Source organism: Syngnathus scovelli, chromosome 4 (genome assembly GCF_024217435.2).
Source record: "Syngnathus scovelli strain Florida chromosome 4, RoL_Ssco_1.2, whole genome shotgun sequence".
Classification (NCBI taxonomy): Eukaryota; Metazoa; Chordata; class Actinopteri; order Syngnathiformes; family Syngnathidae; genus Syngnathus; species Syngnathus scovelli.
The window spans coordinates 22,986,605-23,004,058 of NC_090850.1; the positions used below are offsets into that span (position 1 = coordinate 22,986,605).

The 17,454-nt window shown below is 46.4% G+C and overlaps 2 protein-coding genes across 3 annotated transcripts; both read right to left on the reverse strand.

Annotated features, from left to right (window-relative positions):
- Positions 1-1,287: 1,287 nt before the first annotated feature.
- Positions 1,288-4,355, reverse strand: LOC125967330 (CKLF-like MARVEL transmembrane domain-containing protein 3). Its single transcript, XM_049718326.1, has 5 exons — positions 4,121-4,355; positions 2,044-2,199; positions 1,876-1,971; positions 1,689-1,806; positions 1,288-1,582 (listed from the first exon to the last, which is right to left on the reverse strand). Exons 1-5 carry the CDS (start codon positions 4,235-4,237, stop codon positions 1,554-1,556), a joined length of 516 nt encoding a protein of 171 aa, XP_049574283.1. The 5' UTR covers positions 4,238-4,355; the 3' UTR covers positions 1,288-1,553.
- Positions 4,356-5,029: 674 nt separating this feature from the next.
- galns (galactosamine (N-acetyl)-6-sulfatase) lies at positions 5,030-17,427 on the reverse strand. Of its 2 annotated transcripts, XM_049718314.1 has the most exons (14): positions 17,260-17,427; positions 16,971-17,094; positions 16,788-16,862; positions 16,548-16,650; positions 15,829-15,972; positions 15,216-15,282; positions 14,883-15,010; positions 14,669-14,808; positions 14,506-14,609; positions 11,714-11,856; positions 11,535-11,637; positions 9,279-9,400; positions 5,901-6,018; positions 5,030-5,320 (listed from the first exon to the last, which is right to left on the reverse strand). In XM_049718314.1, exons 1-14 carry the CDS (start codon positions 17,365-17,367, stop codon positions 5,234-5,236), a joined length of 1,566 nt encoding a protein of 521 aa, XP_049574271.1. In that variant the 5' UTR covers positions 17,368-17,427; the 3' UTR covers positions 5,030-5,233. The 2 variants fall into 2 exon arrangements, with proteins under 2 accessions (XP_049574271.1, XP_049574272.1); XM_049718315.1 differs by lacking the exon at positions 17,260-17,427 and having other exon boundaries at positions 16,788-16,858.
- Between the last annotated feature and the right edge of the window lie 27 nt (positions 17,428-17,454).

Below are 17,454 nucleotides of genomic sequence, written 5' to 3' on the forward strand. Positions count from 1 at the left end.
GAGTGTCCATGTGATTCCCTCGTTAAGTGCAGGTGCGTGAAAACTTTTAGCTCCTTTTGAACGTGAAAGAGGCTAAAAGTTTTCACGCACCTGCGCTTAACGAGGGTCACTTGGAAAACATGTTGGAACGCGGCCCCTCGAGGACTGGAGGTCGACAACCCCTGCTTTAAGAGAAGTCTGTTATTAGGTACACCTCATGGACACTTTAATAGGTACACCACATGATGCAGAATGCTAACAATTGTTTTTCTAGACCAGATTCTTCATTTAATACTATTGATTTGTATTTTATAATTGATTTAATTGATGGTATTTGTATTCTTAATTGGTTCAATTAAATTCTCACTCATTACGCTTGCGTTAAAATGTTCACATTCCATCATGACATGTAGAAAATATCTGCAGGAAGTGTTCATTTTCTTGTTTTTCAAATATAAGTCTTACTATTTATGGCCTTTTTTTAATATAAAAAAAAAAACACCTTAGTATACGTGGTCATTTATTTAGTAAAAGAGCCTACTTATACAAAAAGACATGTACACGTATGCAATAAAAATAAAATCCAGTGACTTTATTGTTATACATTGAGTAGATGTGTGTGTGACAAAGCGGGCAAAAAGATTGCCTGATCGATCCACAGTAACATGAACATCATAAAAACATCATAAGAACGACGGTATGTGCCGCTTTCCACCCGATTCGAGATTCGTACCGGTGCCCGCGGAGACAAATGGCAAATTGTGTTCATTAACCCAATGTATAGATCACTTATCAATTATTATAGATTACAGATGTGCTGTTATGAACATATTCACTGTGGCTTTGTTTGTGCCTCTTATTCCTCAATAGTGGAAGTAGAAGGGAGGATATACAAACAGACACAAACAAAACACAGCTAAATACAGATAAAAAAACAAAACAAAAGAAAACAGAGCAACATAAGGCACTGGCGATGATTCATTCCCATTCACACACACTTGATGGCGACAGGAACAACATCATAGAACAACCTGGAAAAGGGACACCAACAGCAGCAGTGAAATCAACACACAATCAAGCAGAAATGTACAATGGTTGAAACCAGCCAACCTGCATCATGACTCGAGGGTTACAGTTTGTATGTATGAATGTATGAATGAATGTATGAATGTATGAATGAATGAATGAATGAACGAATAAACGAATGAACGAATGTATGTATTATGAGTTTGGGAGTTGAACTTTGATTTTCACTTCAGCTTCTTCGTTGACCCCATCTTCTTCATTAAGGAGTATTCATAAGAAAGCTTTGGAGTTTAGACAAACATAGTAGTGTTTCATTTCAACAAATTCTTACACAACATTGGAAAAGATGAACAAATAAAATGTCTTTTTTCTTCATAGATCTGTCAACGCTTCACATGCTCAAAACTTCATTTGGCATGAGACTCCAAAATAACAGACAGCGTTTTCACGTTTGGAGCTCAATTTGGCCGAAATGTTCCACGGCGAGCTGCGGAGCTGTGGCCGTGGTCGTGTCTCCCGGGCTCGAGGACTCCAAATGGTGGGCAATCTCAGTCCGAGTCGGAGTCTGAACATTCATCTGGAAGACAAAAAACACCTTCGTCAGCCTTACGCACGTCTTTGAGAAGTTTTGAATGATCAAGCCTCGAAAGTTACAATTTCACAAGATGATTATGGACCAATACCTTGCCGTTTGGAAGGCTCCTCTGTGGTTTCTCCGCCTTGCTTCAGGAAATTGGCCAGCTCGTTAAAAATGAGATAAAAATCTAAAGCGAAGGCAATGGTAGCGATGAAGCCAAAAACCTGCGAGGAGGACAGAAGGTGAAATAAACACGGAAAAAAAAAAAAGGGGAAACAGTGATGCACGTTTACCCCGGCAGCTTTGGAGGAACCGTCCGTATATTTGGATACGGCGATGATGGAAATGATGAAATAGATGATGGCAGCGGTCACGCATCTCATAAAATCCTCAAAGGGGAAAAAGAGGAGAAAGTTACAGCCGCTTTCGTCAACGCGTCGAGCGATGATGCGGCTCGTTACCATCAGAGGCCACAGGAAGCCTTTAAACCTCTGGTTGAATTTGGTGGAGTAGGCGAAGAGCAGGAAGAGCGCGGCCAGGAACTCCAGCAGCGGCACCGTCACGAAGGCGGCCGCCGTGGACGCGGCGAAGCAAACAAAATCCACAAAGGACAGCGCCTGCACGACAATACATGGCAGCCTCATCTGCTGATTTTTTTTTCCTGAACTTCTCTTCCTCTGCCATTTGTTTATTTATGAAGTGAGTCACTTCCCACATGGACTCTGTTTACTTCCTGACATGGATCACTATCTCGTCAACATTGGGCTCGGCATCCATCGGAACGCCAAAGTCCATGTGGACGCTACGCACATCTGGCTAGCAGATCTGACGCCAGGCCACCAGTGACTGTACAAGTAGGTCGGATCCACTTTGGCCTCCTTCCGAAGCAAAGGGCGGAGCTTATCCACCCACGCCTCCGGGCCTACTTCCTCCCTCTCATTGTCAGTACGGCTCCCGAGACCAAATTCACCATCAGACATTCCATCATGGAGTCAAATTTAAGGGTTCGGGGTGGCTAGCGTGGTAGCTCATTTGAAAACTAAACTGCGGGCGGACATTTGCTCAAGCGGAATAAACGATGAGAATTTCTAAGAGTGCTGAGGATGAAACGCTTGTTGAGTCCAAGTTGATGTCGTCGTACTTCTCCTCGCCTAACAGTCAAAATGAGCTCTTAGGCCGTCATTGTGGGAAAACAGGGTCTACTTCAAAGGTTGGGAAGGAGTGAGCAGGTACTAAAAGGTCGTAAAACTGTCTGGGAGTTACTCAAAAACAAAACAGGCCAAATTTAGGTTTCACACCATAAAAGGATCGTTTTGAACTTGGATTTATTTTAAACTAAATTGTTACAGACAGGAGGAAGAGTTGTTTGAAGCAGGCGGGATAATAATAACGCACACTGAAAGCTGCCAAGTGGTTCTTGATCGTCTTGGAGAGAAAATGTAAACATTGAGTCTAGTGCCTCAACAATTCATCAGGCACGCTGCTCATGTAAGCGAGCGACTCTGAGGAAGAGAATGGCCGCTCTGTGGTCATGTCACTACATTAGCTCAAAGTCACATGACGCCAGTGTGAGGAGGAGGGGGGGGGGGGGGCCCTTCTTCACCACAAGCACATGATATTGCTGATGTTGCATCTGGGTTCGAGCTACGCAGGCTTGGTATTGCGCAATGCTTGATATTAATTCCTCCATCCAATTTCTACCATAGAATAACAGACACATCCTCATTTGAGGTGGCCTCTCCCAGCTGACCTTGGACGAGCTACCAGATCACTCCTTCATCCGTCGTAAAAGCGGCTGGCGCTTTTGTTCTTACAGTGTTTAATGATGCCGAGCACTGGAATGCAACCAACAAATTCCTTGAAAGTTTGAACACACTTTGCCAATAAACATGGTTCTAATTTCGTGAGTGGAATGCGCCTTTTAAAAAAATATAAACGATTACTTTGATGCCGAGTGTTTGCTTTTCGAAATGAATCTGGAATGAATGACATAACAATGAAAGCATCCTTCAGTCTCATGAAATCCAGCAGGGAGCACAATGGAGTCACGGTAACACTCATGTTGTGCTTTGCGTCAAACTAACAAAAACACATTGTATAATTGAATAAAAAATGCAAATCTCACTCTCTGTGTGTAAAGTTACAAGAATAAAATAATCTAACCGTAACCTGTCATATCGTTTGAACTGAGACACGCCAAGTCAAATCGAAGCGTCCCTGAATATTCCGCGCCCCACAACTTGAAAACCTCCAAATCGTCTTTCGACATTCAGCAGATTATACTGACTAATGAAAATTGTCGGCGTACTAGAGTGGCATTTAGTTAAGGTTAAAGAGATGCGTGGAAAAATATTTTGGGGGGAGTGGAGGGGGCGTGCGTGTGTTTTCAAACTTTTGTCGCTCCTCCGTCATTAATGGAAGCCATGCTACTTGACCTACATTGAGGCAGACGCACGAAGATTTAATTTCAAATCGAGTTAAAGCGCGTGAGGCGGTGACACATTTCCACTGTCGTAAGTAAACAAAAAAGTTTCCTACCACTTCAGCGATGAGCAACATTCCTTTCCTGGAGGAGGCGAACTCTCTGCTGGGGAGGACCGACTGCAGCACGCTGCGGCTCGGCTGCCTCGACTCGGGAGCTTCCAGGTCTCCCATGGCGGCGGCCACAAGACAAAAGTGAAAGAGGCAAAAAAAAAAGGGCAAAGTAGTGAGGGACAGAGAGCTTCAACGAGGCTCCTCTGAGGTGGAAGCGGAAACAATGACAGCGCGGAAGCACAACGGCTAGCAACATCTGTTTGGCCAGATGTGAAGCTAGCGGAGGACAACCCTCCAAAACTCGCCCGCGCGCACGCGCACACGCAACTCTCTACTATCGTATAACTCGGAACATAAGCTTTTGAGATATAAGAAGAAAAAAAAAAGAATTAAAAAAGTCAGCACATGATTGCTGGTTTCTTTCTGTCCATTCTATTTTCATTCTTCTTTCATTCTTTCCTAGGAGTCTGGTTTCACTTCTGACTTTTTGGCTTGCTGAAATTGCTCTTCTGGAAAAGTGGCTGACAACAGGAAAGCAAATATGCGCAGCTGGAGAATGCTCGCGCACAATATGCACAAGGCTCATCCGTGGAATGTTACCGCAGGATCTTCCTTATGCTCTGTCACATATGTGGAATATAGTTACAAAAGGCTGAGATTGAGTGGCACCGTAAAGAGGAAGTGGCTATCTGACCTCTCCACAGTTTTCCTTTTGGGTTACGCTCTCTGCAGACTCAGTGTTTTTTTTTTGTGGTCAACAAGCCACAGCATCACCAAGAGAAAAAAATCAAAACTTTCTCCAAGTGGATCAGATGGCAACACACCCTCATGATGCCACACATGATGGAAAACAAAATTCATTTTTGAAGGACGTTTTGATATTTGCTCGGGTTTGACAAAAAACATGACACGTTTGAACCGTATTTAAAGCAATTAATTGAAATGATGACATCAACAATTGTGCAATGATACAAAGGATATTCGGGGACTGATCGCATTCAAGATATCGGTCAAACCTTTGTGAGTTTGAAAAACAAAAACAAGACAATACTGATTCACATTTGACTTTGTCAAGTGCAGTGAGGCACATGATCCGGTTTGGCTTCCTGCTTTTTTTCAGTGCGGCCATTCACACTTCCACGGAGACGACTCGGGCACGTCAAGACACTTTCCTAACTTCTCGCAGCCTGCTGGGGCCCAGTTCTGGAACACAGCAGATGCCATTCAAACAAGAGAACTCGGAAAGCATTTCACTCACTATCAAACCATCCAAGTATCGAATGAATTGATTGCAAGTCACCTCACTATTCGTTTTCACGGCACTTGCATTTAATCAAAAGGCCACAAGAGGGCAGTAGTATGTCACAAACGAATCGGATGTTCAAGTTCTTAAGTGTTGCAAGAGGAGCAAAACGGTTGCGGTTATTTGTCCACAATAGCTCAAGTGAATTTAGAAACAGTACGTTTGTTATTTAATAAATAAATAAATGTAAGGAAAACATTCACCGTGAAGAGAATATCTTGCTGGCATCACATTCATACCAATTAATATTTAGGGTCAGCAGGTCATTAATACTTTGCACCATTTTTCTAATCCTTCAACCTATCTATGTTCTACTTTTTAAAAAAAATCATGTTCTGTTTTGTGCGTACTGTTTTGCACAGCATTCAGTTGGAAGATAAAAAAAAGTAAACATTTTCCAAGAGTGTCTTTTTTGAAATTTTGGGCAAACAAATTGCAGTGATTCTTACATGTACGTAATGAAAGAAGAGCCCAACTTACCATGACGGCAAGGTCACACATGTTGAGCTGGGGGATGCCCGCAACCAGCGTCTTCTTGTGTTGCTCCACAACTGGCGAGATACGCCTGAGTGCATCCTGGTATTCCTCTGACAGCACACTGTCGATACACACCACACTAAAATGAACAATCTTTACCTCCAGTTGTGTGTGTAAAGCTTCCATTAGCGACATTTATTTCTCATCTTTAAAGCACAAGACGTGGAATATCTTGATAAAAAAAAAAAAAACAGAATCAAGCTTTTATCAGACCGAAGGCCGTGTTTGCCGACATCTACTAATTGACTCGCTTGCAAAGAATTTAAAAGGCACACGCAGAACGTAATCTCTCGGTTTGTTGTGGCTTTGTGCTGCGAGTGAAACAGTGGCCCCGGCGTACGGCGTGATGAAACGCCGCCGTGACGGCCGAGCTTAACTCATTATCTGAGAGAGGGGCCCCAGTGCAGCTTTCAAGCACCAAAACACACACACACGCCGGCACCCCGTGGGAAAGGCCGCTCAGCGGGGTGGCTGTGGAACTATCCCTCCGCCACACCCCCGTCTCTCAATTACTGCTGTTGGACTGCAGCGGGCCCCACACCTCTGCGCATGATTATATTCAGTGTGTAAAACACAGAGCCCCCGGAGGCTTTCAAAGGAACGCCGCCGCCGCTTTCAATAGGACCTGTAGGGTTAATGGTCTGTGTGCGTGTTGGGGGAAGCGGGCTTCTGGTGGCGTGACACACAGCTAGACAAATATCAGCAGTGCAATTACACCCCTGATACGCTCGCCGCCAGCACCTGTGCCGGGCCCGTGTCGTCCCCTCGCGACAAGCCCCGCTTTCTGATTGGCCCCCGGGGACCGGGGGCGCGCGTGCGTGCGTGCGGGGTGAAGTGTCAATTAGAGTAATAACCCCGGGCCCTGTCCAGCTCACACCTCCCCTCCCAAAGCCGAGCCGGATCTCCCGCAGGGCGGCGAGGTTTCCTTCCTCCATCAGCCGGCACCTGCTCCCTCCCTCCTCCTCCTCCATCCTCTCGCCTTTGGACTTTGCTTGCGCAATTAGACGAGCGGTAGCGCGCCGACTGCAATTAGTCTCTCTCGCTCCACGTTTGTCATCAGCTAACGACTGTGGCCCTCGCCGGGGAGGGGAGGGGAGGGGGGGGAGGGATGATTACACCTCTCGGTTAAAAAAGCATCGGAAATTCGCCGCGGTTATCTGAAATCACAAATTGTGCTGCTCCTGCTGATTCCCATCAGTCATTCCCCTGCTCTCCGTGCTGTAGATTCATTTTTTTGCGATAAGCGGCGGAGCGACTTCATAAAACGCGAGCAAGTGTTGGGTCGGCGAGCCAAGCGCGGCGGCGATGGCGGCCTGCGCCAAAGCGCAAAGTTTGCCATTGTGGCGTCCACGCTCGGTTAATCGTATTTGAGCAAAGCGCCGCATCCAAATCTAATTATATCATTTGTTTGTGTCTCTGGCGCAAACAAATAATGAAAAGCCACCGTCAGCTAGCGCAACTCATTAGCATGACTATAAGCCTTAGCTTACTGGTGCACGGGCAAAGTGCGGAATAATAAGCAGGCTGTATGCAAATGGACTCTTTTGATTTATAATTTATGGCACCCAAGAGGGGCAGGGGCATTGCTCAGGTGTGTCGCCATGCCGATTACTGATTCATAACACTATTTCTGGAACACACACACACGCGCACGCACAGGCACACAATCAAGAACACAGTGGCAGACGGAGGGGGAATTGAGGAGACAATCAAACGCATGTGTCCTACCTAACCCCTCCCTCTAACACCGCCCGGCTCCTCCCCTCCCCCCGAGTGGAAATGGAGCACTTGGGTGAGGACTATTGATTGGGGACACGGTGGTAGGGAGCAGATGATGCCAGACGGAGAGGCTGTGCCTGCAGCGTCACAGCCGGGACCGCACTCAGGATGTGTTAACCTTGAAGCCTCGGGTCATCCCGCGAAAAAAAGGGCTCTGAACGCATCTGGAGGGCTGCCGGACGTTGACCCAGTTGGGCGTCGGCGCCTAATTGCGGGTGACCCTTCAACAGTGCGGAAAAGTCTCTTGAGGAGTCAAAGTCCAATTTTGGAGTGGTGTGATTCTAGTTTGCATGTTTGGGACTGCGACACGTGTGAAGGCATGTGTGCAGACAGGCGCTGCATCATCTTAAGTGGCTCTTTAGGTGCAGGCAGAGATTAATGGCAGCCTGGCAGTCGCTCCAGCTGCGGGAGCCGAGGAGAACATGCGTGCACGCGCGCACACACTTAAAAAGGACAGTGGATGCAGAGGAGCAACCACTGAGAAGGCAAGTGGCGCAAAGTCTCAAGGAAGATGGGAATGGATAGATGAGAGTGGACGTAAAACGGTGGAGACGCACGCACGGCCTTACAACATGGAAGTCGTGCCTGCATTTTATCGGTACATGGCTGCGCATTGATTAGTTGAGCTTTTTTTCTTCTTCTTTCGAGTCGACTGTGCCAGTACAGAAATGAATATTTTATCATCCAATCTCATTTTGGAGAGAGGAAGAGAGCGAGACAAACAGCAGATGAGGAAGCAGAAGCAGAAGAATTGATCATCTTTCACATATTCACTCAGCTTAGTCATCTTTGACTGAAAAATACACAAAATGGTTCAGGAAGCAAATTTGAAGCTTCATTTGCCCATCATTAGATATTTTTTCTTACAATTAGTATTGTTTTTGACTTTTGTTCATTTTGATTCTTTTTTCATAACTGGTTTGTTCATTTTACTTAGTTTGTATTTCTTTTGTAAAAAAAAAAAACAACTTCATTTTATTCATTTGTTTAGTTTTATATTCATTTTAGATTTTTTTTTAATATATAAAGTATTCGTCAAGTGCAAGGTTGAAAACAAAAAAGTCACTTAAGTATTGTATAGTAAACTAGTGACGTTCCTTCCAGAGATGGAATGCAACTTCAATTCACCCTTTGATGACTCCATCAACATGTGTGTTGCCATACAAATAGCCACGGAGCATATTTACACCCTCATCCGATAGTCTGAGCCCAAAATACACCAAGGCCTATTAAACAGCACCCTCGCCGAATTTCGAGCTGAACAATTTATCTTGCAATTTTAACCTGCAGTGGCGTGACATACTAATCTGGAAGAGGGCTGTTTGCAATCACAAAGACAAGAGTGCAATCAGGCGCACGCTGCGTGGCTGAGCAGATCAATCTCGCCTTCTTCTGCCACTGAATCCGCATTGATCTCATCGCCATTCCGCGCTAGTCGCAGGCAAACGCTCTGACATCATTGGCCCGCCACGCCTTTTCTCACGTTTCTTTGTTTTGCTCATCTCGCCCGTGGCGGCCCGCAACGAAATGCAAGCGACTGACCTGAGAGGGAACTTCTCCCCGGGATCTCGACCCAGGTGGAAAATGAGAGGCTGCATCGTGTGCTCCTTTTGCTCGTGCGTGGTCACACCCGGGACCTCCTGACCCGGACAGAAGTTCACGCCCTGAAAGAGAGCAGTAAATGATAATAAGTCAAATGGCAGGTTGAGAAAAAAAATGTTTGCATGATGCAAAAAAAAATATGCTCGTTCCACATTGAAGGTGTTTTGTCCAAAATGTCTCTTTTTGTGATTCCTTCATTTCTCCGGCTGCACTTTGGCAGGCAACGTGATTGAGTCACATAGACACTTGTTCAGAACCCCCCCGGAGAAGGGCCTCTCTCTTCAAAAAACACACATTCACTTTTTGGGTAAGCGCAAGTAAAATTGAAAAAGCTTTCATCTGTAAGGCAGTGTTGGCGCCCGCCCCCCCTCTGAGATGGCCCGACAGAACACCTCCAAATACATATTGAAGAGCGCGAGGGAGAAGGATAGATACCCGCTGCCCCGCAGAGGCTCGTCTGATCCCGACCGCTCCCGCCTTTGAAAGGCGAGAACTCAGAAATGCAGAAAAGGAAGAAAGGGAGCTCATCCCAGAGGAGGCCTGGTGCGTGGAGCTCTCTGCCTCTTGTACTGGCGTCTCCGAGGACGTGAATGATATGAAGAGCAAAAGGAGGATGATTTCAAACTCAAGCAGCGCTCAGCTGCAGGGGCATCAGAGAAACAGCGGGCATCCAGCGCAAAAAAAGAAAACGGAAAAATAGTTGGGACAAGCCATGTGAATACCATATTCAGTGGCGGAGAGAGGGTGGGGGGTGTGGGGCATCACAACATTGATTTCATGTTAATATTACAGACACTTCCATAGATTTAGTTCTCTTAGAGAAAGTGACATCAGTAATATATTAGGCTTGTGTTTTTGCTAGCTTAAACAGCACATTAGCACACGGTACGTTAAAAAGTCATCAGTAGGAAAGCAAATTGTGTCCAGCTGCCGGCAGTCATTTTTGTCTTGAAAAGTAATTCGCCAGCTCTCGCCAGCTTATATGAGTAACTCGCTGAGCGGCTAGCACGTTAGCAATACAAAAGTATTTTGAAACATTAACACCAGCACAGCGCCTGCGGAGTGTTTGACGGGCGCCTGCCAAATTTTCCTCATGGCTGAGCGGCATGAACACTCCTGCTATTAACCTGTAATGTCGTCACACACGCAAACAAACACGCAGGCACGCACCACCCCTGTTTATTTTTCACGATGCGGGATGAAAAGCTAAATTATAACAAAGTCGCACGAGGGAAATCTCCACGATATGAAAGCAAAAAGCTGCTGTATTTGCTCCAAAGGTAGGCAACTTGAAAAAAAAAGTCGATGGAAGTCCCGCCAATCTGTTTCTGTTGTGTGTGTTTATCAAGCGCGTGATGTGTTGCGTGAACAGTTTAAGCATTCTCTATCGATAGCAAAAGCGGCGGCTTTTGTGGGAGCTCACTCCAATACATTTTCACTCAAAAGCCCAAATACATGCAAAAGCTTTCTCTTGTCCTCCCTCGCTCTCTCTTTCTCTCTCTCATGTACTCACACGAATCAATAAGCAACTAGCAGGCAATCAGACACCATTATTTGTGAAGTTCCACTTGAGTTCACATGAGATGATAAAAGAGGTTGCTATTGATTCAGCGGCCCTGAAGGAGAGAGCAATTTAAGCGACCGATGGGGCATAAAGCAAAGTGAAGGAGGGAGGGAGGAGCTCGCATGGACATTTAGAGAAAAGCTAGCAAAGCGTGTTGCTCCTCAAACATCACATTTCATATTCCTCCCCATACATATAAGCAGCGCAAAGTTGGACTGGACTCCGCCCCCTTCCCGTCTATCCGGCGTAGCAAAAAAAAGAAAGTTCGCAGCGGGAAATGTTGCTATGTAAATGACAACGAGGGAATTCTCCACTGGAGCTGCAACAAACAAGTCAAGCGGCTGATGAATGATGCAAGTTTGCTGATTTGGGAGCTCCTCATTAATATTCATTACGCCGCCGTGTACGCAGCAGTCGACTGATGAGCCATTTCCAGCGCAACGCCAGCAGAGAAAGCCGCAAAGGGGTTCTTCCGCGTGTTGCAAAACACTGATTGCATTCTACTATTTGGACAAAAGTATTTGGACGGATCCAACCCCATCCACTTTTCTGGAAGGATTTTGACTGTCATTTGTGAGGTCAGAGGTCACCAATTAGACACTGGGCTTAGCAACTCAGTGGTTCACGCTCACCTTTTTGAACTCATCCAATGAGTTGGTCCAGGTCCAGTAGTGGGCCTTGTACTGGCCAAGCCTGAGCGCCATCAGTTGGTTGCCACGGTAATAGAAGATCGGCCTGTTGGAAGAGGACGTATGACGAGCGGGTGGGAATGCGAATGCTAACCGATCCGGAAATGCGTGATGACATTTACCTGTTTTGCAGTGCTTGCGAGCTGTTGAGGAGAACCGGCGTCAGGTCCAATCCATCCAGGGCTCGATCATCGGGCGGGCTGATGCCGGCCAGAGATAAACTTGTGGTGTACAGGTCCATTACATTGGAGAGCTGGAAATTCACCTTTGAAAGCAAAACATCAGTGACGTCGTAAGTGCTCGTTGGAGCCAGCGCCAGTGAAAATTCACAAATCAACAATGTCACACTTGAGGAAGAGCACAAACGCGCTCGTTATGTTGGATTTGATCATTAAAGGCAACACGGACGTTTGTGATCGTGCGTGTGTGTGTGAACACAGATTGCCAAAGGGGTGGGTGCGTTTCCTCCATGCACCTAATCTCCTTCCGCAGGTTTTTGTATGGGGGGGGGAAACGTGCATCTTTTTAAATGCTTGAGAAGAAGTCGAGTAAAGCAGGGAGAGGACGCAGCCCGGCTGGGCAAGGAAGCATCTGGAGACAGCGAGGGCTGTTTTTTTTTTTTTGTTTTTTTTATCTCCTTCTCCCAGTCCCACAGAAAGAAAAAAAAAAAAAAAACGCTTTATTTTATTTATAAACTTTGAACTATTTTCAGATAAAATGCCATTTTTCCGCTGTCATCCTTGATCTTCCCTTCCATTCTCTCCTGAGCGAGTCTCGGAGGGAGACGGCACGCTCACAATCAGATAGCGCTATCAGGCCGCTGCAGCTGCACGGCCCATGTGCTGCTGTGCTCACACACACACACACACACACACACACATTTGAAATTAATTCACTTTTCTTGCGCAGTAACTGCACAACTGTCGGCGCAATGCATTCCAGATCACACGTTTAAATCCAGATTCAATTTTTTTTTTTTGTGGACACACACTCGCAAAGGGATAAAAGGCGGCAAACTGACATTTAGTCTGCAATAATGTCCAAACATCAAAAGCATGATAAGTGTTGTCGTTTTTGCATTGAGGCATTTTTTTTTTTTTCTCCTCTGACTCATCTGTCCCCCCGGTCCGGTTCCCAGGAGATTGGCTGCCCTTATGTCTGCATCCTGTTAACCAAAAAGGATTGCGACGCTCCGCTACACAACGGGTCGGGCAGCGCACCCGCCTCTCCGTCTTTGTTCCTCCGGGGCCTTCCGGAATTGCGGAGGATGCTGAACTTCGCAAGCCTTCATTCCGTTACACCTCCTTTCGGTCTCTTGGATACAATTTTAAGGAACAATTGTTTTACTTATTCAAATGGCTGTTATTTATAGTTTATTATTATTATTATTTCGTTTATGATTTAGTTTAGGATGTGACAGCCCTTCTGAGGCTCAATTTAATATTTTTTATTGACATTTCCTGGGAATATATATGTGAATATTTGTCCACGTGAGACGTTTCTGTGATTAAGGGCGATCGGCATAAAAAAACTTGACCTCTCTTAAATGTTCAGGCTGCAATATATCCCATCACTAAGGTCGCTTCACCGTCAGCCAGAGGGAAGACCTTTAACATACAATTCTGCTCCGCCCCCCAAAACATCTCAGACAACAAAAAAATAATTGCGTACGCATCTTGGTCTTTGATGCGGAGGACAATTACGATGACAAGACCCTGCCTGCGCACACAACAATGTTCCTGGCAGTGGAGTGTTTCTCTTCCCTTTCTCTTTTCCGTACATCTTCTTCCTTGTACTCCTTCCCCCCCTCCCCTTTTCTTTATCCTCAGCGCCTGGCATATTCAGATACTGAGTCCTCATTACAGCTCAATCCAACCTCAGCAAACACACAAACAGATTAGCTGCTTAAGACGCTCGCAATCCGCCTCTCCCTCGCTCCTCGGTAGCGCTATCAGGCCCCAGCACAACCCTACGAGATGAGCCGGGGGGCAAGGCTTAGCGCCGTCTGCAGCCTCCGCTCGCTCCGCCGCCGCCACCGCCAAATCCCTCCGCATCACAGCCCCATGTCACAGCTGCCCCTAATACAATTAAAAGTCATTTGCGCAACGCAGCGGCTTAAAGGATCGCGCTGTAGGTGGGGGGTTAAATTAGCTTGTGCCGCAGAGAGGTGGCTCAATAATTGCCGTGCAAAATGACAGGAAACATCCCCCCCTCACCCCCCAAAAAAACAAAATTTGCTCGCAATCATACACTTGATCTTTCTTTCCCGGCCGGCGACAACTTCAACGGAGCCAAGACGAAGCGCTCGCAGCGCAAGCGGCTGCGACGCGTTGTGGTAAATAACGCACAAAAGAAACAAAACATAACAAGCGAGTCAATACAGAGGATTAGGAAATCAATTATTCATTTGCTCTCATAGTGATTTACAGGACTGCACAGTGCCTGCGGCTTTCCATTTACATTTTGCGCTACCTGTTGAGAGGCGGAACATTAGGAAGGAACAAAGGCGAGCGAGCGAGCGAGCGCACGCCGACTCACTCGGATGATTGATGTTTGGATTGTAAAAAATGAGACCAAACATCTGGGTGGGGTCCTTAACAATAACATTTGTTTTCAACCTCGTGTTGATGTCACCTCCAAAAACAAAAGCCTCTAGTCTTGTCAAAATTGGGAAAATAGTAGAAAGTCCAGCTCACAGCTACCTGGACGGGTCCTGAGGAAGGCTCATGTTTGCAGTTGTGATATATATACATTTTTTACATTTGCTTGGTCTAAAGTTGCAATTTGAAATCATTTCAATCATGATCTTTTTTTTTTTTATCTCCTCTTTTTCACATCCTCTGAGAATAGCGATTGCACGGGCTTTTCGATTTTTTTCGTATTTTATAACTTATGGACTTTGCCTTTCACTCACCGTGCCTGCTGCGATGCGTCCGGGCCACCAGGCGATGGCGGGCTCCCTCATGCCTCCTTCGTAGGTGGTCTCCTTCCCACAGAGGAAAGGCCCATTACTGCCACCTGAACCATGGGGAGGCATCAAAAGAGCGATAAAGGCTACAAAACGCAATGACGCTTACTTTCGTTCGGGGCGGACGTAAGAGCGGCGCCATTGTCCGAGGTGAAGAAAACAAAGGTGCTGTTTTCAATGGCCAGACTCCTCAGCGTGGACAGGATCCGACCGAGGCTGTAGTCCAGCTCCATCACCGCATCGCCGTACCTACAAAATACCACATCCTGGTTATGAAAACAATCACCCGGTGAAGCGATCGGAAAACCACGGGCGCAACGCACCGGCCTCGTCGGCTCTTCCCGAGGAAGCGTCTGGAAGCGTAGACGGGGGCGTGGGTGGCGTCAGCGGCCCAGTACAGGAAGAAGGCTTGTCGGGCCAGACTCTGGCGACGGATGAAGTCGAGACCTTCCTGTTGAACAGGGAAACGCAAGCAGGAACATTGTCAGGGAGAAAAAAGGTCCAGACGAGTGTGGCTTTCAATATTTGTTCATATTTTCCATTCAATTGATAGTCTTGAAGTATGTATCACATTAAAATATTGCATGTACAAGATTTCCTTGCAAGTATAAAAACAAGAAAAACTGTTGACAAACGTTTGCAAACTGTGAAGTCACCTGCAAGTATATCTGCGTGAGGTTGGACTCTCCCGTCTTTCTGTCGATTTTAAACTCCTCGTAGTATCTAGAAAACAAGTCGACGTGATCAGACGGACAGTTATCCATGCAAGATACACGAGCAACATCCACACAGAAAGTGAGCTTCGATCTCGAAGCTCAAAACAGCCAGACACACGTGCTAACCACTTGCTAGCATGCGCGTTCAAATCCGATCGTAAACCGAACAAATGTAGCGTGGGTTAAATTGCGAGACGATGGAAGTTTCCCAGGCGCAAACTGTGACGAGGTTTGCCAAATTTGTCAAGTCTCTGCAGAGCTAAGCGGGAGGGACCACTAAGATGTTGCCCAGGTGCGGCGAGGCGAGCAAGTGGGCACGACGGCCAACTCTCAGCTCTCCTCATAAACACAACCTGCCGTCTCCGGAGGCCTCTCGTGAGTACGCCTCTTTGGAAATGTCTTCGTGTCCAAGCTGCGCCGATTAAACTCCCAGCTAAGCGGGAAAAAAAAACACAGCCGGCTGCCAGTTGCAGTGACCCCGAACACACAGATGGCTGTTTTTGCGGGAAACCACAAATGCAGGCGGGACGAGATGCTGGTCTTACTCACGTACCTGCCGACCATCTCCGAGTTGTTGTAGACGGGGATGTTGGGTCGCCCGCTGTTGTTGTAGGGCCCGAAATGGCAGTTGGGGGCACCGAACCACTCGTCAAATCCCTTCTTCAGGGGGAGGTACTGCGCTCTGTGGCCCAGATGCCTGGCGTGAAGTAAAGTGCTCTCACACAGTGCGGCGTCAACGCGGCTGACCGAGCACACGCGTTTCCACTCGGTCACATATGCTGCGCACATTTTGCACATCGCTCTGATTTCAAGTCGGGGATTGGATTCCATTCACTTGAGTAAAAGGTGCACTTTGAGCTGCTGACACATTATTCTTCGCATTGGGCAACATTTCACACGAGGAACCGGTTTGAGACGTTCTACAGTGAATTCATGGATTCAGAAAATGTGGATGAATAGAAAGGGAATCAATTGATAAAATTGTGGCAGTTGAAACACAACCAATGTGTAATGGGGAAAACATGTCCGCTCTAAAATGAATACTTTGTTGTTGAAGCACCACTGGCAATAGAGCGCTCGATAACATTCGGTCCTTTTGGTTATGAGTCATCATGGAATAACTTAATAGAGTATTTTTTTCCACTCTTCCTCACAAAAGCACACCACATCTGTCATATTTAGAAAAGATTGCTTGTGCTCAACTAACTTCAGGTCACCCCACAGATTTTGATAGCATTTTGAAAGTACATTGAGAAATCAAGAGGCACTCACCATTTCCCAACGATCTTGCTGATGTAGCCTTTCTTTTTCAGCATCTGAGGTAACAGAATCTCATCCCGGGAGATGCCTCCCACAATCTCCTGTGGTGTGTATGCTGCAAAAGAGGTCCGCTATTTAGTCTGTGTGACTGCTGTGCCAACTGACATTAGCAGGCAAGAGATGAACACAATGACTTGAAGGGATTTGCAGCTGCTTATTTGGCAGCGTTGAGGATCTTTTTGTGGGTTTCACCGTTTCTGGCATGGCCATTAGTGGTGTAGAAGCCATTTCGGACAGGTAGCCTCCCTGTGAGTAGTGCAGCTCTGGCTGTGTGAAATGTGCAGGGGAGGGAGGGAATATTTTTTTAAAGGCTTTACAAGGTGACAGGAAAAAAAAAAGTCTTTTTATAAAATAACACCAAGTCTGATCACTCACAGGGCGAACATAAAGGGTTGGCAGTGTAGAAGTTTGGCAGGAGCATGCCCTGTGCAGCCATGGCATCCAGGTTAGGAGTCTCTTTGGAGGGCTGGCCCAAAACCCCCAGGTCCCCCCAGCCCATCTAATTCGGAGAAGAAAAGTGCATCATTTTACACTGTGTAATAAAACCAACATAAGAAAATCAGTATTGTCACGTGCTGCTTAACTCACTTCCTGATAAAAACAAACAGAACATTATATCCGGATTTAAACGTGCAGTAACACAAGGAGAGTAAATAAAACTCACGTCATCCATAAGCATAATGATAATGTTTGGTGGCGACGCATCGACCAGCTTTTCGGACCAAGAAACACATGTTAATGCACACAAGAAAGCTAAAACTGTACCAGACATAACAAACACCGCAATGGCGACCAGGACCAACTTTCAGGAAGTGCGCTTTGGTTTCCTTCAGGGAGCTTGTCTGCGCAAAATCTGCGC

Bases quoted from the DNA above. Each gene is read 5' to 3' on its own strand.
- galns (XM_049718314.1), bottom strand. From the start codon at position 17,367: ATGTCTGGTACAGTTTTAGCTTTCTTGTGTGCATTAACATGTGTTTCT. The intron at 15,973-16,547 runs GTGAGTGCCTCT...ACTTCACGCCAG, and splicing joins AGCAAGATCGTTGGGAAATG to GCATCTGGGCCACAGAGCGC. The intron at 14,809-14,882 runs GTGCGTTGCGCC...GGTATTTTGTAG, and splicing joins GGGAAGAGCCGACGAGGCCG to GTACGGCGATGCGGTGATGG.
- LOC125967330 (XM_049718326.1), bottom strand. From the start codon at position 4,237: ATGGGAGACCTGGAAGCTCCCGAGTCGAGGCAGCCGAGCCGCAGCGTG. The intron at 1,972-2,043 runs GTAACGAGCCGC...TTCCCCTTTGAG, and splicing joins GCTTCCTGTGGCCTCTGATG to GATTTTATGAGATGCGTGAC. The intron at 1,807-1,875 runs GTAAACGTGCAT...TCCTCCTCGCAG, and splicing joins GTTCCTCCAAAGCTGCCGGG to GTTTTTGGCTTCATCGCTAC.